The sequence below is a fragment of the Pituophis catenifer genome, unplaced genomic scaffold (assembly GCF_029215685.1).
Source record: "Pituophis catenifer annectens isolate HBS135680 unplaced genomic scaffold, rPitCat1.0.hap2 SCAF_10, whole genome shotgun sequence".
NCBI classification, from domain to species: Eukaryota; Metazoa; Chordata; class Lepidosauria; order Squamata; family Colubridae; genus Pituophis; species Pituophis catenifer.
In genome coordinates this window covers 30449145-30469219 of record NW_027256890.1, presented here as the reverse complement: position 1 = coordinate 30469219, position 20075 = coordinate 30449145, and the positions used below count along the sequence as shown (strand labels likewise).

Sequence of the window (20075 nt, the reverse complement as noted above, 5' to 3'; positions counted from 1 at the left end):
CCATTCAGTTACAACGGCCCTGAGAAAAGTGACTTAAAGACAGTTTTTCACACTTGTAGCATTCCTGTAGTCACGGGATCAAAATTCGGATGCTTGGCAACCGACTCATGTTTATGACGGTCCCAGTGTCCCGTGATCCCATTTTGCAATCTTCTGACAAGCAAAGTCGGGGGGGGGGGGGGGGAGAAGCTAGATTCATTTCACAGCTGTGTTGCTAACGTAACAATTAACAGTAACAACTGTGGCAAGGAAGCTTATAAAATGGGGCTAAATGGAAGTTTTGGACTCAATAATTGTCATAAGTCAAGGACTGCCTGCCGTGGCTTTTAATGTATGAATTAAAGCAAATATATTTTCACATGAATATAAGTTTTGTAGAAAAGGGGTTTTTAAGAGAGGGAATGAAAAGATTTCTTCCAGATTCAGATTCTCATCTTTTTAAAAAATCAGACCATGTTCCTGCTGCATTTTGGGGGAGGGTGGGAAGTTCTGTTCAACTTCCCCAGTTGTGACAAGAGGAGAAACACATTTCTGAAGTGCTACTAGAGTTCAAATAGTCACTTTGCTCACGTTAAAAATGTGTTACCTGAGAAACCAAGCATGTTTTTTTTCATTTTTCATAAAGAACTGAATCAATGCCGCCCATTAATTCAAAATTACAGTATTTCTTACAATTCATTCTCGGGTGGGATTTGTCTTAGAGATGATCTGGGGCACAGCTTTCCCAAACCAATACCCACATTTACAGGACAGCAATTGCCATGCGTATTTTGCCAGCGTTGAGAAAATGAAGCTCCACAGACACTGTCCAGAATTTCACCTTAGCAATTGTCCTCCTTTCTCCATTGTTAAATAAGTCAAGGAACCAAAATGTGTTTTAGCTGGAGTGGCCTCAAATATTTCTCAACCTAGGCTGCTTTAAAGATGAGTGGACTTCAAGTCCCAGAATTCCCCTGCCAGCCATGCCCATTTTCTGTCGCTCAATCCTTACAATGGAGAGATTGCAGAGAAAGGGATCCCAAGAGAGCAAGCAGGTATTCAGTGGGGACAGACATCAAAAGGAATGTCTTAGGAATCACCAGGGAATTGCTGGCTGGGGAATTCTGAGAGTTGGAAATCCACTTATCTTAAAGTTCAGAAACACTGCCCCAGACACAGACACACCCTACTCCCATGCCATAAAGATAACCCGACACTTGCACGCTTGTCTAAATTTCACAACAAACCAACATTTATTTAACAAAACACAGAGGATATGACCCTGTAACATCCATAGTGATAACGGTGGGGGTCTCTTGAGATCCAAACTGCAACTGTGGGCTGAGGGAGGGTGGGGTCAAGTCCTTCCATACAAGTCCACTCTTCTTTTTAAGAAACCAGGACCCCAGTTGAACTGGATTTGGCAGCCGCCCCCTCCGGGCTGTCTTTGGCTGGTGGCTTCTGCTCTTCCTCGCCCATCAGGCGAATGTTGTGCTTCTCGCGGAACTCGTTCAGTTCCCGGCCTTTGGTCTGCAGCTGTTGGCTCAGGGTCTCAATGATCTTGTTGATCTGCAGGGGGGCAAAGAAGGAAGAGGTGGCAAGAGTTAGCCAATGGGGCGGCTGGAAGTTCAGGTCCCGCCTTAGCCACAAAATCTGGCTGGATGACCTGGGGCCAGTCATTCTCTCTCAGCCCAGCTAACCTCACAGGGTTGTTGTTACTGTAGGGAAAATAGGATGGGGATTAGGTATGTTTGCCGCCTTGGGTAATTTGTTAGGAAGGAAGGAAGGAAGGAAGGAAGGAAGGAAGGAAGGAAGGAAGGAAGGAAGGAAGGAGGAGGGAGGAAAAGGGAATGAAGGAAGGAGAGTAAAGAAAAGAATAGAAGGAAAGAGAGAAAGAGGGAAAGGAGGGGAGGGGTGGGAGGGAGGGAGGGAGAAAGAAAGGAAGGGAGGAAGGAAGGAAGGAAGGAAGGAAGGAAGGCTCTCTTTTCACCTTCGTTGAAGAGGCAGGGATGTCTATTTGGGCGGATCTAGGCTCAGAAAAATAACTCCCTGTAGTTAACATGGAATTATGTCCAACCTGAACTGAACTGGGAGGCTAGGATCTGTTATTCGTGCCATAACAGGCTGGCAGTGAAAAACTGACAAGGCTGGGAGAGAACCGGTGTCAAATGGCAGTGTTATATTTGGGTTTGCTTCTTCCCAAATTGCAGTGACTTTCTGTGCCTCGGAGAAGCCTGGGAACTGGAAGAACTGCGGCAGCCCTGTCCAACTCGAGAATCCCTCCTCCAACAGGGGGCATAAGAAGTCATGTTAAAGTGGTGGAGTGGGGATTATTTTTTCCTTACAGGAATGTAAGGAATGTACGCAAAAAATTATCATGAAATTGAGCACAACTCACTAGAGCAGGGGTCTCCAACCTTGGCAGTTGGCTGCGGGAATTCTGGGAGTTGAAGTTCTCCAGGCTTAAAGTTGCCAAGGTTGGAGACTCCTGCTCCAGAGCGACTTGCGTAACAACTGTGGCAAAAACACATCGTAAAATGGGACATGGCTCACTTAACAACCGCCTTGCTTAGCAATGGAAATTTGGGGCTCCATTTATTTATTTTGTCATGGTTGTGTAGTGTATATTGGAGGGGGTGAGACTTGGAGAGCTGTTATGCAATGAAATTTCATTTTAATGTATGCCGATTAGTGGACATTCAAAGTGACAATAAAGCTATTCTAAGTCTAAGTCTTCGTTAAAAGTGCCAAAGAGACCTCACTGAGAGTTGGAGAGGCTACGCAATGTCCGAACAGCCTTATTTATTTATGTATGTTTTTTTTTTCCCTGCCATCTGCCATCCATCTTCCCGTCAAGCGACTCTGTCTTACCTGCTCCTTGTTGTTTTCCAGGGCTGGGAGGACTTCCTTGACTGTGCGCTCCACCAACACCCCCCCTACCATGCGGAAACACTTCCGGGTCGGGTCGACCTCTCGGAGGGTCTCAATAACCAACCTGCAGAGGGGATGAAAATTGCAAGCTTGGTTCAGCATCAGGCAACACAAGGAAAGAATCTAGAAATCAAGGAACCCGTAAATTGGTTGGCAAGACTTCAAGCCTCGTTGCTGCCCAGTGGCGTCATATTTTGAACGCAGGTAGTCCTTGACTTATAACTGTTCATTTAGTGACCATTTGAAGTTACTGGAAAAAAGTGCCTTGACTGTTTTTCATACTTATGACCGTTGCAGCATCCCCCTGGTCAGTGATCAAAATTGAGACGCTGGGCAATTTTGACTCATATTTATGACAGGTCAAGGGCTTCCCTTTTGCAACAAGCAAGGTTCATTTCGAAGTCAAATTCACTTAACAACCATGTTGCTAAGCTAACAAGTGCAGTGATTCACTTAACAGCCGGGGCAAGAAAGGTCATAAATGGGGCAAAGCTCACTTAATGGTCACGCTTAGCAACAGAAATTTGGGTCTCAATTTGTAGTCGTAAGTCAAGGACTACCTGTAGTAGGTGGATCTGGGCTACCCTAATGGAATTGCAATCAAAGCAGAAAAAACAGCAGGCTTTTTTCTCTGCCAAGAGTCCCCGCTTTCCATCTGTGGCCACGACATACTTGTGCTCGTTCAGTTCCATCTCCAGCTCAGCCGCCTTTGAAGCCAGACCTCTCTGCTCCTGGCGGAGGCGGTTGAATCCTGCTACCACCTGGAAGGGAAAATGACATCTTACGTTGATAAAGGAGAACCCCTCTTATTTCTTCTTTCTAGCCCCCCCCCCCCATCCTGTCTTTTGTGAATAAATTTGAGATGGTAAACAGCCACCATCTTTGCTTTCCTCAACTAGTGGAGTGCACTGAGGATTTGTGACAACCATCCCTGTGTACAGAGGTGGGTTTCACATTTTGTTGGTACCGGTTTGCCACACGCATGCACATGTGCTTTGCTTATGCATGTGTCTTCCGCGCATGCGCCTGGCCTCAAAACTGTGCCTAAATAGGACGGCATAGAGTTGAGGCGAGTGAGTGGGCAGGCCCACCCGCGATCTCCGCTACCGGTTTGCCTGAACCAGTACAAACCGGCTGAATATCACTTCTGCCTGTGTATGTCTGTCGAGATTCTCAGTCATCATCCAGGTCCTGGTTGTCCCAAAGGTGCTTTTTTCAGGAGGCAACTGGACTTTCTTGTTTTTTCTTTGAAGACGTTTTGCTTCTTATCCAAGAAGCTTCTTCAGCTCTGACTAGGATGGAGGGGAATGGAAGGGTTTATATTCCTTGCAGAGAGCTGGTCCTTTGCATCCTTTTAGGGTTTGCAAGGAATATAAATCCTTCCATTCCCCACTATCCTATCAGAGCTGAAGAAGCCTCCTGGATGAGAAGTGAAACGTTTTCAAAAGAAAAAAGAAAGTCCAATTGCCTCCTGCCTGCCTTCTGTTTTTCGTCACCTGTCAATTCCCCCCTCCCAATTTCCCATCAAAAAAGTATACAGCAACCTGACCGTTTGTTCCCCCCTTGTTCCCCTCCCTTCCCACCCTCCCTTCCTCCTGATGACAGGAGGGAAGGTAACCACCACATATTAAATGTATATGCCATCTGTGTCACTTTCCAGAATGAATCTGGATGGCTTAGTATGGCCACTTTGATCAGAAGCCCCTGTTGCGAGTAGGAGGGGGGGAGTGTCTTTGTGTAATGTTTTAGGAATGTCTTTGATTAATGATTCTTAATGACACTTATGACTGCATTGCATGACTTTGTTGCTTGTATCCTTACGATTTATATTCATATTGTTTCCTGATTGCTTATTTGTACCCTATGACTATCATTAAGTGTTGTACCTTATGATTCTTGACAAATGTATCTTTTCTTTTATGTACACTGAGAACGTATGCACCAAGACAAATTCCTTGTGTGTCCAATCACACTTGGCCAATAAAGAATTGAATTGAATTGAATTGAATTCTATTCTATTCCTTTGAATTAACATCATCTTCTCCATGTGGAATGTGGATTCTCTAAGAATCAGTTCAAACCAGCCAGAAACAAGGTCTGTGCAAAGATTTGAGCTCTAGTCACTTGCAAACTCAGTATAATTCAGGAGGGAAACACACCTCCTGAACGTGAAATTGAGCCCAGACCCAGGTCTGCATTCGCACGCTTTGTTTTACCTCTGATTGACCCCAACTTCCAGCGGAGGCAGCAGGTCAGTCATCAGTTACTGAGTTTAAATGTTCTTGGGATAAGCACATGTCCACCATTCGACATTTTAAAATTAAATTAAATTAAAGATAATAAATTAAAAGTAAGACCAAAAAACCCCTCAAAGAGCAGACTCAATAGATGACTAGGTCTTTTCTGCCCTCAAGTTTTCTTATACAGGTAGTCCTCAATTTACGACCACAAACGAGCCCAACATTTATGTTGCTAAGCGAGACATGTCGTTAAGTGAATTTGGCCCCATTTCAACACCTTCCTTGCCATAGTTTTTAAGCGAATCGTTGCCGTTGTTAAAGTTAGTCAGGCGGCTGTTAAACTAATCTGGCTCCCCCCATTGGCTTTGCTTGTCAGGTGGTCACAAAAGGGGATCACGTGACCTGGGGAGACCGTCATAAATATGAGACAGTTGCCAAATGGCCAAATTTTGATCACCTGACCACTGGGAAGGGGGGCGCTGCAACGGCCGTTAAGTGTGAAAAATGATCATAAGCCCCTTTTTTCAGTGCCGTTGTAACTTGGAACGGTCACTAAGCGAATGGTTGTAAGTCGAGGACTACCTGTATTTCTATGACACTCTCCCCCCGCCCTTCCCCCCTGTGGATTCAGGAACCTTCCAGGCCCAGATCAGGATTCGAATCCTAAACCGCCCAGAGTCACCGACCGGGAGGGGCAGCTACAGAAAATTAATAGTGAATAAAAAGTAAAAATGAAAAAGGAATAAAAGAAATGAGGAAGGTCTCCTAAGAACCTCGTGATGGGCCTGGTGGGGACCGAGGAAACGGGCTCAGGGCGCTCTGCACATGCTCCGGGGAGAGAAGCGGCACCGTCGCCCGTGGCAACCGCATCCTTCTGCTCGGCGGGGCGCTCTGCACATGCCCAGAAGCCCGCCGCTCGACTCGCTCCCGGCCCGCCCCCCGCGGTACCTGCTCGGGAGTCAAGGGCTTCGCCGCCCCGCCACCGCCGGCAGGACCCGCCGGAGTCGCCGCCGGACCGCTCTTGCTCTTGCTCTCCTCCGCCATCTTCGCCCTCCTCCCTCCGGGCTGGGAGAAAGACGACTTCCGGGTTGCCGGGTTCTTCGAACGGGGACCGGAAGCGGCCGTTGGCGCCGTTTCGTCCGCCATCTTTGAGACGGGCATCGTCCCCTCCTCGCCTCTTTCTCCGGGAAATATAACAGCAGCCACATTGAAAACCAAAGTTCTGCCACAGAGAGTGAAGGGGACGTGAACATAAGTCGAGCTCGGGCGGTTTATTTCAGCCTGGTAACATCCTGAGGTGTCCATCTTTGTTAAGGGCGCGGCTGACACCTCTCAGGGGGCTGCTCGCCGCCACCACGTGACCGGCCCGCGAGGGAAAAACGGCGAAAGGACGAACGTTATTCAAATCAGGCAAGCGGAAGCGGAAATGGGGCGGGCTGTTGAGCGTCGGAGCCGCCATCTTTGTTAGGGGCTCAGTGGACTTCCGGGATGCAGCTGCCTGTCGCTGGCGTGGAAGCTCCTCGGGGCGCGCGTGGGCCGGAGGCAGGAGCGGAATGTGGGGCGCTGCAGCTGCAGGGCTGGGAGGGAGGGAGGCTGGCTGGGAGGTTGGAGGCACGGGCCCCACCCCCCAATTAGCTCATTTTCATGGGGGGCGGGGTCTGGGCATGGGGTGTCAGTAACCCGGTTGCAGCAAGTTGTGCAAATGCAAATGCAAATGCAAGGCTTTTCAGGCTTGGCCCCTTTAAGAGCGGTGGACTTCAACTCCCAGGATTCCCCAGCCAGCAAAGAATTCTGGGAGTTTAAGTCCACCCGTCTTAAAAACATTATTGGCTGAGGAATTCTGGGAGTTGGCAGTCCACCCATCATCAAGTGGCCAAGCTTGAAAAAACACAGTATTAGTTCTTCAGCTGGGTTCAAAGAGTCGTATGAAGGTGCCAATGAATCACAGTGTAGGAAAAGAGTTAATCGATGTGGCAGGGCAGGGACTGGTGGAGAAGAGGTGACAATAAAATACAGGTAGATGGTTTATCTCTACGTGACTGTTGATTTGTCCAAGTACCAAAGAGATCAAGCAAGCTCAGAGATCACCAAGGACTTCACTGTTCACCTCTGAGCTACAAATATTCTCTTCTATTAAAGCCATGAACCTCCTCCATGGTTTGGAAGCTTAGAAACAAAAGACTTTTCATCCTTTTGACTATTCCAGGTTGAGAGGGCTTGTCCAGAAGACCTTGCAAATCCTGTGTGGTGCTGGGAAACAGTTTAGAAGGATCCAGAGCCAGGGAACTGGCCACAGGTAACTCACCTCAGGGCCGCTTTTGCACCACACCCTCAGAGCAATAAGACAGGGTAGGAAAATGGAAAAAGTTGATGTGAAGCTCCAGCATTCTGAACTGCGAATTACAGTTCAGCCATATCTGAAGGATAACTTTTGCCTTCAGAAGTTGCGGGAGCTTCATCACCGGAAACTTTCAAGAAGAGACTGGACTGCCATCTGTCAGAAATGGTGTAAGGTTGGACTAGATGACCTACAAGGTCCCTTCCAACTCTGTTAATCTATTAAAAACACTGATTTCTGGTGCTTTTTACAACTTGGTATGTGGCCTTCCCTTGTTTATTTTCATTGCAACTCTGTAGGTATCCTGGCCCAGAATTGGGTTCTGTTTACTCCTAGAATTTTGCACCATGTTAATCCATGGTTTGCACAACTGAGTCCATTTTTGGAGATTTGCATAACAGAGAGATCAACCATCCATCCAGTATATTGAGTACACAAAACACAGTAGGCTAAAATATGGTGCGCTAGTTTGCGATTCGGCGTTTGCTGTGGATGCAATCTTCTGTCTATTGATTGCTATTCAACACTCTGGGCGTTAAGAATGCCGATTAATAATTTTAAAATAGGAGGTCTGCCATTTTATATCTAGTTGAAATGTAGGGATTTTCAAAAAACTCAGTTGTTACCTTCCACTTTCAGGTTAATGCAGGGATAGAAAACAAACGTTTTCTTCCCCAGCAACCCAAAAATCTAAACCTAAACCGAGAAGTTAAACGCTAAGTAAATTTTCTGTTTCTCATCTCGGGGGTTGATGATTTCTGCATAGATTTCCTCTGATCCTTTCTCCATATTTTCTCTCCAGATTCCCAGCCATGTCAACGGGTTCCAGAGGCTCAAAGCCTCTCATTGCTGTCTGCCAGGTGACTTCGACGCCGGATCGAGAACACAACTGGACGACTTGTTCACAGCTGGTCCGAGAGGCAACTCGGAGGGATGCTTGCGTTGTCTTCCTCCCGGAAGCCTTTGACTTCATTGGCAGCTGCATGGAAGAGACCCTCAGCTTGGCGGAGCCCTTGGAGGGGGATTATCTTCAGCGCTATGTCAGCCTGGCCAGGTGGGACGTGCAGGGTGCCAGAATGGCTTCTCAACGAATTTGGATCCTTATGGGGGCCTATCAACATACAGCTAAGATGAATAATAAAAATGGCCACAGAACAAATCAGTTTGGTCTAGGGTTAAGGCACCAGGCTAGAAACCAGGAGGTTGTGAGTTCAAGTCCTGCCTTAGCCATGAAAGACAGCTGGGTGACTTTGGGCCAATCGCCAGGAGATGGTGAGTTCTAGTCCTGCTTTAGGCATGAAACCTGGTTGGGTGAAAAACCTGGTTTAGGCCATTCACTTTCTCTCAGCTAAACCCACTCACTGGGTTGTTATTGTAGGGAAAATAGAAGAAGGAAGGTCTGTTAGGTGTGTTTGCCTTCTAGAGTTATTTATAAAAATCATAAAGGCAAGATAAAACATCTTTAAAAAATGCGTTCATCTCTTAAGATGAAGTTTCTCAACTTTAGCAACTTTAAAACATGCAGACTTCAGCTCCCAGAATTCCCCAGCCCCAGTATGAATGGCTGGGGAATTCTGGGAGTTGGTCCACACCTCTTAAAGTTTCTGAGAAACCCTAGCCTAAGATTCTTTCAGAAATAATAATAATAATAATAATAATAATAATAATAATAATAATAATAATAATAATAATAATTTTATTTCTATACCGCCCTTCTCCCGAAGGACTCAGGGCGGTGTACAGCCAATTTAAAAACACAAGACAAAACAATGATTAAAAATTAAAATAAATAGATTTGGCCCGGTTTAAAACCCCGAAAATTTAAAATACCCCAATTTAAAATTATTATGTTGATAGCCCGGTCTGGCGGAACAAATAAAATAAAAGATCTTCGTTCTTGTAGTAGATGCAGAGAACGGCTCCATCTTCTGTAGGTACCACCAAATGGGGAGGAGAACCTCAGCCAGGCCCACCCAGGTGGAAACAAACCTTTGCTTCTCTCCGGACAGGGAGTGTGCAGTGTGGCTGTCCCTTGGAGGTTTCCACGAGAGGGGCAAAGACTGGGAAAGCACGCAACGGATCTACAACTGCCACCTTCTTGTGGATCCCAAAGGTAACGAAATGTCCTTAAATTAGGTGCCTTAAATTTTTGCGCCCTTCCTCCAATATTCCTGCACCAAGAGAGTACAGTCACACAGGTGCCGAGTCAGATTGGACTAAAACATACGAAGAACGGTTGCAGGAACTGGGCATGGCTGGTCTTGTGAAGAGAAGAACCAGGGGAGACAGGAGAGCATCTTCCAATATTTGAGGGGCTGCCACAGAGAGGAGGAAGGGGGTCAAGCTATTCTCCAAGGCACCTGAAGGCCAGACAAGGAATAATGGATGTAAACTTAATGGATGTAAACTGAAGAAGGAGAGATTCAACCTAGAAATAAGGAGAAATTTTCTGACAGTGAGATCAACCAACCCATGGAACAGAAGTTGCCTTCAGAAGTTGTGGGAGCTTCATCCCTGGAAGCTTTCAAGAAGAGACTGGGCTGCCATCTGTCAGAAATGGTATAGGGTCTCCTGCTTGGGCGGGGGGTTGGACTAGATGACCTACAAGGTCCCTTCCAACTCTGTTAATCTGTGTCTGTATCTGGATTGTCCATGTTTCCTTAAAAAATTCTACTTTGCAGTGGTGATAGTTGGAAACATTCAACTTCACACATCAAATTAAGATATAAAGCCTGTTGATGAAGTACAGTGGCTGTGTTTACACAACTTCTTAAGTCAACACAAAGCACCCAGGATGGCTGAATTTACACTGTTATGTTCAACCAACAGGTGGTTGTTTTTTTTGTGGGACAAAGACATTGTAATCTGTAAACACTGGTTTAGGACTCAGGGCGAGGAAAAGCAGCTGTTTAAAGCTGTATGCCATACAGAAAAGCCTTTGGATAAATCTAAGGTTAAATTAAACTTGGAATCTTAGGTACATTGCTGAAATTACATGGTGAAAGAAAGGCTGTGTAGAGGTAAGAAAGAAACCGTACCAGAAAAGGCAAGAGTTTGTGAAATATATTTCTGAAAAAGAGAAGATTTGTAGGTCAGGGTAGAACTGTGGAGTTCTTGGTGGTCTCTGAGCATGGTGGTTTTGTTTTTTTGTGGTCTCTGAGCGTGGTTGTTTTTTCCTAGACGTTTCACGGTCCAGTTGGGTAACATCATCAGTGCTACAAGAAAACAACCAAGCTCACAGAGCACCAAGGACTCCACGAATATAGAAAGCCATGTATTAACAGAATAAGAGAGTTGGAAGGGACCATGGAAGTCTTCTATTCCAACCCCCTGCTCAAGCAGGAGACCATATACCATTTCAGACAAGTGGCTGTCCAATCTCTTCTTCAAAAACCTCCAGTGATGGAGCACCCACGATTTCTGAAGGCAACTTCTGTTCTAGTGGTTAATTGTTCTCACTGTTAGGAAGTTTCTCCTTAATTCCAGGTTGCTTCTCTCTTTGATGAGTTTCCATCCATTGCTTCTCGTTCTGGCTTCTGGTGCTTTGGAGAATAATTTGACTCCCTCTTCCCTATGACAGCCCCACAAATATTGGAAGATGCTATCTCATCATCCCTAGTAGTTCTGTTAAGAAAATTAAATAAACTGAGGTGTCACCCTTTATTCTCATAATATCAGATCTTGGGTCATCCAAATGACTGGCAAGATATTCTTTTAATTCATTCTAACAATTTTTTTTCCTGAAGTATGGAAAATTATTTTATGGAAAGATCCCAATAAATCATTACCGGTATGAGCTTCATCCCAGGTTGGAAAATGGAGGTCTTAAATTATAGGCAGGCAGGAAAAAATATATCCTGAAAATAAAAAATTGGACATTGGTAATTACTTTCTGAAAGCATAATGTCAGAGGATGTGATACAGGGAGCCCTGGACTCATGACCACAATTGAGCCCAAAATGTTCATTGCTAAGAGTCACTTACCGTATTTTTCAAAGTATAAGACGCTCCGGACTATAAGACGCACCTACCTTTTTTGGGGAGGAAAACAAGAAAAAAAAATCTGCCTCTGCCTCCCAGCAATTTGCCTCCTTGCAGGAAACAGCAAACAGGCTGCTTTAGTTTCATTTTCAGCACAGCCTGATTAGCACAAGAAAAAAAAATCTGCCTCCCGGCAATTTGCCTCCTTGCAGCAAACAGTGGAGGCCCGCGCGGCAATAGGCAATGGCAATCCCTGCAGCCTGAAACAGCTGAGGGTCGGGAGGCCCATTCAACCGACAATCAGTTGCTTGTGTTAATCAGGCTATGCCGAAGCTGAAACTTGCTGTTTGCTGCAAGGAGGTAAATTGCTGGGAGGCAGAGGCCAAAGGGTGGGGGCCGGCGGGTGGGTGGGGCTACATTCAGTATATAAGATGCGCCCAAATTTTCACCCTCTTTTAGGGGGGGGAGTGCATCTCATACTATGAAAAATATGGTAAATGAGTTTTGCCCCCATTTTACAACCTTCTTTGCCACAGTTAAGTGAATCATGCAGTTGTTACATCACTAACCCGATTGTTAAGTGAATCTGGCTTCCCCATTGACTTTGCTTGTCAGACGGTTGCAAAAGGGGATCATATGACCCCGGGACATTGCAACCGTCATAAATAAGAGCCAGTGGCCAAACATTTGAATTTTGATCACCTGACCAGCGTGTAGTCGTAAGTGGGGAAAACGGTTTTTTAGTACTTTTTTTTTTTTTTATTTGATTTATATGCCGCCCTTCTCCGGAGACTCAGGGCGGCTTACAATGCATTAAGCAACGTTGTTTGAAGGGTCATTAAACAAGCCGAGGATCACCTCTTAGCTGGCATGAATATTACATACATGAGGTTGTAATTTCGTAGATTTTATTCCCAGTCTCTTTATCTGCTCCTAATCCACCGGATCCTTCCTTTCTCCTTGGCGAGGCTGGTCTCAGGGTGTGTTGTGGCTACTTATCGGAAGATCCACCTGTTTGATGTGGAGCTGGAAGGGAGGGTCTCTCTGAAAGAAAGCGCCTTCACCAACCCCGGCTCAGAGATAGTGCCACCTGTGCCCACCCCGGCTGGAAAGGTACGGGGTTCGAAACGGGGCTCTGCGGCCTCGCCGGGGGGTGGGGGCTGAGGAGCACCTAGCCCTCCTTTCACCTTTACAATGAATTTCCATGTACAGGTAAGTCCTCATGATCGCAATTGAGCCCAAATTTTCCGTCACTAAATCAATCGCTCATTAAGTGAGTTTTGCCTCATTTTACGACCTTTCTTGCCATAGCTTTTAAGTGAATCGCTTTTAAGTGAAGTTCTTAAATTAGTAACACTGCTGTTAAGTGAATCAGGCTTTCCCCCTTGACTTTGCTCGTCGGAAAGATCGCCAAAGGGGATCACAGTGACCCTCCCGGGACACTGCGTCCGTCATAAATACGAGACAGTTGCCAGAATTTCTATCACGTGACTATGGGAATGCTGCAATGGCAGGGGTGAAATCCAGCAGGTTCTGACAGGTTCTGGAGAACCAGTTGTGGAAATTTTGAGCAGTTTGGAGAACTGGCAAATACCATATCTGGCTGGCCCCTGAGTGGGGTGGGAATGGAGATTTTGCAGAATCCTTCCCCTGCCACTCCCATCAAGCCACACCATGCCCACCAAGCCATGCCCACAGAACCGGTAGTAAAAAAGTTTGAATTTCACCACTCTGCAACGGTTGTAAATTTCAACACAGTCACTTTTTGTTAGTAATTTCAAACGGTCACTAAATGAACCATTGTAAATTGAGGACCACCTATAATTTCCTTGTATGGGGGTTAATCATCCTTGACTATTTCTAAATTTTTAACTTTTAAATCCTCTTATATATTTTAATGTTTGATGGCACGCCATCCAGATTTCCTCTCTCAGGGAGATGGGCAGTTCCAAAATGTGAACAATAAATAAAAATAAAAAAACACGGGACAAAATTCAGACCCTGGGCAACTAATTAGTAAGGCCACACCTAGAATACCACATCCACACTATGAAAAAGATGAAGAGACTCTAGAAAGAGTGCAGAGAAGAGCAACCAGGATGATGAGGGGACTGGAGCCTAAAACATACGATGAACGGTTGCAGGAACTGAGTTATGTCTAATCTAGTGAAGAGAAGGACCAGGGAAGACAGGAGAGCATCTTCCAGTATTTGAGGGGCTGCCCCAGAGAGGAGGAAGGTGGTCAAGCTATTTTCCAAGATACCAAGGCCAGACAAGGAAGAATGGATGGAACAAGGAGAGATTGAACCTGGAAATAAGGAGGAATTTTCTGACAGAACAATCAACCCATGGAACAGAAGTTGCCTTCAGAAGTTGTGGGAGCTTCATCCCTGGAAGCTTTCAAGAAGGAACTGGACTGCCATCTGTCAGAAATGGTGTAGGGTCTCCTGCTTAGGCGGGGGGTTGGACTAGATGACCTACATGGTCCCTTCCAACTCTATTAATCTGTATCTAACATGTTATTTACAGCGCTTGGCGCATCCTGTGATTGCCATTCGTAACTTTCCTTGAGGCTTTCTGACATGCAGAGTCAATGGGGGAAGTTGGATTTGCTTAACGGCCATGGGGAAAAAGGTCATAAAATCAGGCCTGATTCACTTAGGGACGGGGGTTCCAATCCCAATTGTGGTCCTAAGTCGAGGACTAGCTGTGCTACTTAACATCTCCTCAGTTCTGGACATTTCTCACCGGTTCTGCCCCCTTTGCAGGTGGGGCTGGCCATCTGCTACGACCTCCGTTTCCCAGAAATGTCCCTGGCTCTGGCCCAGGCGGGGGCCGAGATCCTCACCTACCCATCAGCCTTCACTGTGACAACCGGCGCTGCCCACTGGGAGGTAAGTCCCTCGGCCTTTGCTATAGGGGGCCCTCCACTTAACAATTCGCTTAGTGGCCGTTCGAAGTTACAACAGCACTTTAAAAAGTGACTTACGACCATTGCAGCCTCCCCAGGATCACATGATCAAAACTCAAGACGCTTGGCAAGTGACCCATGTTTATGGCGGTCGCAATGTCCCGGGGTCATGTGATCCTTTTTTGCGACTTTCTGACAAGTAATGCCAATAGGGGACGCCTTAATGATTGTGTTACTAACTTAACAACTATAGTTTGCTTAATAACTGTGTCAAGAAAGGTTGTCAAATGGGACATTCACTTAATGAATGTTTCACTTAATGACAGAAATTTGGGGCTCAATTGTGGTCGTATGTCAAGGACTGCCTGTATTACATTCACAGCTTCCTTCTCTCCCTCTCTTCCTTCTTATATCAGTGGAACAGCTTGCCACCAGAAATTGTGAGCACTCTATCGCTGGATATTTTTAAGAAGAATCTAGACCAGTGAGAGTTAACCTTTTTGCCGTCACGTGCCAAAAGCAGTGCCCCGTCCCCCCATGCATGCGCATGCGACCCCCTGCCCCCGTGCCCCGTCCCCCCATGCATGCGCCTGCGACCCCCTGCGCCCCCCCCCCCCCGCTTTTGGCACACACTGGCCCAGTAGGCCCGTTTTTCACCCTCCCCAGGTCCCAGAGGCTTTCTTGGAGTTTGGGGAGGGCAAAAACAGCCTTCCCCACCCACCCAGAGGCCTTCTGGAGGCCAGAAACAGCTCGTTTCCCGACTTCTGGTGGGTCCGGAAGGCACGAAAATCAACTGGGCACGCTGGAGCTGAGCTAGGGCAACGCTTGCGTGCCCACAGATATGGCTCCGCGTGCCACAGGTTCGCCATCACAGATCCAAACAGTCACTTATCTGAAATGTATAGATTCTCTTGCTTGTACTAGAAGACCTTGTATTGAGGTACTACTACCACTCTATAAAGCCTTAGTAAGGCCCCATCTAGAATCCTGCATCCAGCTTTGGTCACCACACTATAAAAAAGAGTGTAGAGAAGGGCAACCAGGATGATGAGGGGACTGGAGGCTTAAACAGACGAACGGTTGCAGGAACTGGGTATGGCTAGTCCAGTGAAGAGAAGGACCAGGGGAGACATGATGGAAGAGAGGAGGAAGGGGGGTCAAGCTATTCTCCAAAGCACCCGAAGGCCAGAGAAGGAATAATGGATGGAAACTGAACAAGAAGAGATTCAACCTGGAAATAAGAAGGAATTTCCTGACAGTGAGAACAATCAACCCATGGAGCAGAAGTTGCCTTCGGAAGTTGTGGGAGCTCCATCACCGGAAGCTTTCAAGAAGAGACCAGACTGCCATTTGTCACAAATGGTGTAGGGACTCCTGCTTGGGTGGGGATTGGACTAGACGACCTCCAAGGTCCCTTCCAACTCTGTTAATCTAATTAAAACCTCCAAGGTCCCTTCCAGCTGATTCACTCTGTTCTATTTCCCAGGTCCTGCTGCGAGCCCGTGCCGTAGAGACCCAGTGCTATGTGGTGGCTGCGGCCCAGACCGGCCAGCACCACCCACGCCGCACCTCCTTCGGCCACAGCATGGTGGTGGACCCTTGGGGCAGCATCGTGTCCCAGTGCCAGGAGGGGCCCAGCCTCTGCTATGCCGAAATCGACCTGGCCTACCTGCACCACCTCCGCCAGGAGATGCCCATCTTTGCCCACCGCCAGCCTCGCCTCTATGGCCAGGCAGCTGCTGAATGGGGCTTTGCGCCCCTTTGATGGGCTCAGCTGCCCCACGGAGAGGGCTTGGCTGCTTCAGCTGGACTCTGCAGGGGCTCTGGCCCTCCAGTAGCTGCTGTCCAGAGGGGCCAAGAGAAAACGGGAAGAAGAGAAATAGAATGCAGACAACTTCTGAGATGGGGAGGGAGGCATTTCAACATAATTCCCCCTCCTGGGAACATCCGATGTTTGGTTTTGGCTACTCAGACATTTGGGGTTCAGACTGGCATGGGGTCCAGTCAGTCACTTTTCCTCGAGAGGGCCTCCATTCCTGATATAAATTTGTATTTCAGCCACACGCCTTTCCTTTCTTCACTTTAATAATCCAGATTTTCTAAGCAGCTCAAGACTCTTTTATTTCTGTTGGATCAGAGATGTCCAACCTTGGCAACTTTTAAGACTTGTGGACTTAAAGTCCCAGAATTCCCCAGGCAACACAGTTGAATTCTGGGAGTTGAAGTCCACAGATCTTCAAGTTTCTAAAGTTGGGAGACTGCTGGTTTTGATAAAATAAAGAGGTCGGGGTACATCACCTTCAGAAGTTAACATTCTCTCTGCCAGAACAGGATTTTCTATTCAGCTTGTATGTATTTTTACTTTTTAAAATTTATTTTTCACATTTTTGAACCCCCCCATCTCCCTCAAAGAGGGACTCTAGGCAGAGTCACCCCCCAAATAAAGTATGTTCACTTTTTGTGATGTGCAGGTGTACATATACATATACAATATGTACACCCCCTCACATTTTGTAAGTATTTAAGTACATCTTAATGTTCTCTATTTTTTCTTCTATTATCTTTTCATGTGACAACACTGAAGAAATGACACTTGTCTACAATGTAAAGTAGTGGGTTTACAGCTTGTATAACAGTGTAAAATGTCCTGTCCCCTCAAAATAACGCAAAGGTGGTCATAAAATTGGACGCAACTCAATGGACGCCTTGCTTAGCAGTGGAAATCCTGGTCCCAATTGTGGTCGTAAGTCGAGGACTACCTGTACACAGAGGTTAGGACCATAAAGTTATTTCAGGATGTACCAGGGGTCTAATAGCCTATAGCCTAATCTAGGGGTCTCCAAACTTGCCGACTTGAAGACTACAACTCCTAGAATTCTTCACTCTGTAACTTTACGACTTATGGACTACAACTACAAAGGTTGTTGAGAGCGTGGTGGCACGGCAGCTCCCGTTGGCCCTGGACTACCTCGATCCATACCAATCGGGTTTCAGGCCGGGATACAGCACGGAGACGGCATTGGTCGTGCTGGTGGATGATCTTTGGAGGGCTCGGGACGGGATACTCCTCTATTCTGGTCCTCTTGGATCTGTTGGCAGCTTTTGATACCATCAACCATGGTATCTTGCTGCGACGGCTCAAGGGTTTGGGAGTGGGAGGCACTGTTCTACGGTGGTTCTCCTATCTCTCGGGCCGTACGCAAGTGGTGTTGGCAGGGGGGCAGAGGTCGGCTATGAGGCCCCTCACTTGTGGGGTGCCCCAGGGGTCGATCCTCTCACCTCTCCTGTTCAACATCTATATGAAGCCGCTTGGGAAGATCATCCGTGGTTTTGGGGTGTGGTATCATCAGTATGCTGATGATACCCAGCTTTTTATATCCACCCCAAACCAGCCCAGTGATGCCCTCGACATGACGTCCCACTGCCTGGAAGCGGTACGGAGCTGGATGGGGAGGAACAGGCTCCCCATCCAGGAACTCAACCCTGCCAAGACTGAGTGGCTGTGGGTACCGGCATCTTGGTCCGATCGAGATCTTCCATCGTTGACCATCGGGGGTGAGGTGTTACCCCCTATGGATATGGCTCGCAACTTGGGTGTCGTCCTGGATTCACGGTTCTCTGGAAGATCATGTAACGACTGCGGCCAGGTGGGCATTTGCCCAGGTTCGCCTTGTACGCCAGTTGCGCCCTTATTTGGACCAAGATGCCCTACGCACTGTTACTCATGTGCTGGTCACCTCCCATCTTGACTACTGCAACGCTCTCTACCTAGGGCTGCCCTTGAAAACCACTTGAAGGCTTCAGCTGGTGCAGAATGCAGTCGCGCGGGTTGTGATGGGAGCATCCCAACACACACCCCTCCTGCGTGACTTGCATTGGTTACCAGTTGCCCTTTGGGTGAGGTTCAAGTGCTGGTTATTACCTATAAAGCCCTGCATGGCCTACGCCGGGGATATTTGTCGGCCCCCCTGCAGCCCGGTGCGTTTCCAGACGGCCTCAGGGTGCCGTCGGCCAGACAGTGTCGGCTGGCGACCCCCAGGGGAAGAACTTTGTGGGCGCACCCACCCTCTGGAACCAGCTTCCTTTGGAGCTCCGGATGGCCCCTGACCTTTGCTCGTTCCGCCGTGAGTTGAAGACCTGGTTGTTCCACAGCCTGGACTGATGTGGGGGGGGGGGGTTAATGAATTTTAAATAGTTTAAATTGGGATTTTAATTTTATACTGGCTTTTATGAGGAATTGTGCATTTTACCGTTGTGAGCTGCCCTGAGTCCTCGGAGATAGGGCGGCATATAAATTGCATAAAATAAAATAAATAACTCCCAGAATTCCTTACTCTGCTACTTTACGACTTACGGACTTCAACTCCCAGAATTTTTCACTCTGCGACTTTACGACTTGTGGACTACAACTCAGCGGTGAAATGCTCCCAGTTCGGACCAGATTGCCCGATCCAGTAGCGATGGAGGCGGGTGGTTCGGAGAACCGGTAGCAAAAATCTCTGTGCTCCCCCCACCCCTATGCCCAGCTGAGCCGCACAATCATCAGAGGCTGTTTTTTTTACTTTTAAAAGCATTTTTTCTACAACCTTTTCAGCCGAAAAAATACTTTTAAAGGTAAAAGAAAAGCCTCTGATGATCACGCAGCTCAGCTGGGATCGCCAGAGGCTTTTAAAAGCATTTTTTCTACAACCTCTTCAGCCGAAGAGGTTGTAGAAAAACTGCTTTTAAAAGTAAAAAAAAAAGTTGGCCACGCCCACCATCACATTACCTCCCTACCAAGCCACGCCCACAGAACATTTGTAGTAACAAATTTTAGATTTCACCCCTGCTACAACTCCCAGAATTCTTCACTCTGCAACTTTACGACTTATGGACTTCAACTCGCAGAATTCTGGAAGTTGAAGTCCATAAGTTGTAAAGTTGCAGAGGGAGGAATTTTGGGAGTTGTAGTCCACAAGTCATGAAGTGGTCAAGGTTGGAGACCGCTCACCCACCTATGCTTTGAGGAGGAAACACTTATTTCTTCTTGTCAAAAATCTTTTCCAGGGCATCGACTGACTTACACGGACTCTGAGAAAACTTTGGTTGGTTGGCACACGCTCTTCCAGGGAGCCACCAACCCCAACAGCTGCACCGAACAAAGGCAGAAGATTTTTTTTATTATCATCATCATCATCATTTCAGGAAAAAAAAAAACCCAAAGGTACATTAGGGAACATGCCCAGTCACACTGGCATTTCCTTAAAAAAAATAATAATAATAAGTCACCGATTTTACACAAATTTGTGCCAGGATTATCATGAAACAACAAGGATTTGCAATGATTAGACTTTTGTGTACTTCGCGAGGCAGCCGAAGGAAAACAGAAAAAGCCTCCGAAGTCCGACTGGACCATTTTAAGCCAAGCGAAGGATCACTTGCTCTGTTTTCCCAGGTTTTGGCGCCAGTTTATGCAGCCAATGGAGTCAGGGGTCATAACTTTTCCTGGACTCGCTTTGGACAAGAAGCGGATTGTTATAGGGGAAAAAAATGGGGGCAAAATTGAGACGAGTTGGCAACTGTGCAATTTTGGAAACAAGAGGCGCCCGCTTGGTTGGGTCGCACGAAGGCATCGCATTTGGCTCTTCTGCGCACAAAGCAGGAGGGGCCTTCGCTTCCGAATCAAATCCGAAGCGCCGTTACAAACCTTTGTGAA

General features: G+C 47.0%; 2 protein-coding genes across 3 annotated transcripts; one reads left to right on the top strand and one right to left on the bottom strand.

The window, feature by feature from the left end:
- Nucleotides 1–1204: 1204 nt before the first annotated feature.
- PFDN2 (prefoldin subunit 2) lies at nucleotides 1205–6311 on the bottom strand. Its single transcript, XM_070950547.1, has 4 exons — nucleotides 6099–6311; nucleotides 3583–3671; nucleotides 2851–2974; nucleotides 1205–1548 (listed from the first exon to the last, which is right to left on the bottom strand). Exons 1-4 carry the CDS (start codon nucleotides 6309–6311, stop codon nucleotides 1369–1371), a joined length of 606 nt encoding a protein of 201 aa, XP_070806648.1. The 3' UTR covers nucleotides 1205–1368.
- A 315-nt stretch (nucleotides 6312–6626) lies between these two features.
- Nucleotides 6627–16483, top strand: NIT1 (nitrilase 1). 2 transcript variants are annotated; one of them, XM_070950276.1, is made up of 7 exons: nucleotides 6627–6705; nucleotides 7357–7446; nucleotides 8291–8542; nucleotides 9498–9601; nucleotides 12449–12582; nucleotides 14238–14363; nucleotides 15867–16483. In XM_070950276.1, coding segments are annotated over exons 1-7 (987 nt in total). In that variant the 5' UTR covers nucleotides 6627–6703; the 3' UTR covers nucleotides 16146–16483. The 2 variants fall into 2 exon arrangements, with proteins under 2 accessions (XP_070806377.1, XP_070806378.1); XM_070950277.1 differs by lacking the exon at nucleotides 14238–14363.
- The last annotated feature ends 3592 nt before the right edge of the window (nucleotides 16484–20075 follow it).

What these genes read in the sequence shown, in the direction of transcription:
- PFDN2 (XM_070950547.1), bottom strand. Translation starts at nt 6,311, where the DNA reads ATGCCCGTCTCAAAGATGGCGGACGAAACGGCGCCAACGGCCGCTTCC. An exon ending in ATGGAACTGAACGAGCACAA is followed by an intron (nt 2,975 to 3,582) that starts GTATGTCGTGGC and finishes TCCCCTCTGCAG; the next exon opens with GTTGGTTATTGAGACCCTCC. An exon ending in TGGAAAACAACAAGGAGCAG is followed by an intron (nt 1,549 to 2,850) that starts GTAAGACAGAGT and finishes GCCCCCCTGCAG; the next exon opens with ATCAACAAGATCATTGAGAC.
- NIT1 (XM_070950276.1), top strand. An exon ending in AGCCAGGGAACTGGCCACAG is followed by an intron (nt 7,447 to 8,290) that starts GTAACTCACCTC and finishes TTTTCTCTCCAG; the next exon opens with ATTCCCAGCCATGTCAACGG. An exon ending in TGCCCACCCCGGCTGGAAAG is followed by an intron (nt 12,583 to 14,237) that starts GTACGGGGTTCG and finishes CCCCCTTTGCAG; the next exon opens with GTGGGGCTGGCCATCTGCTA.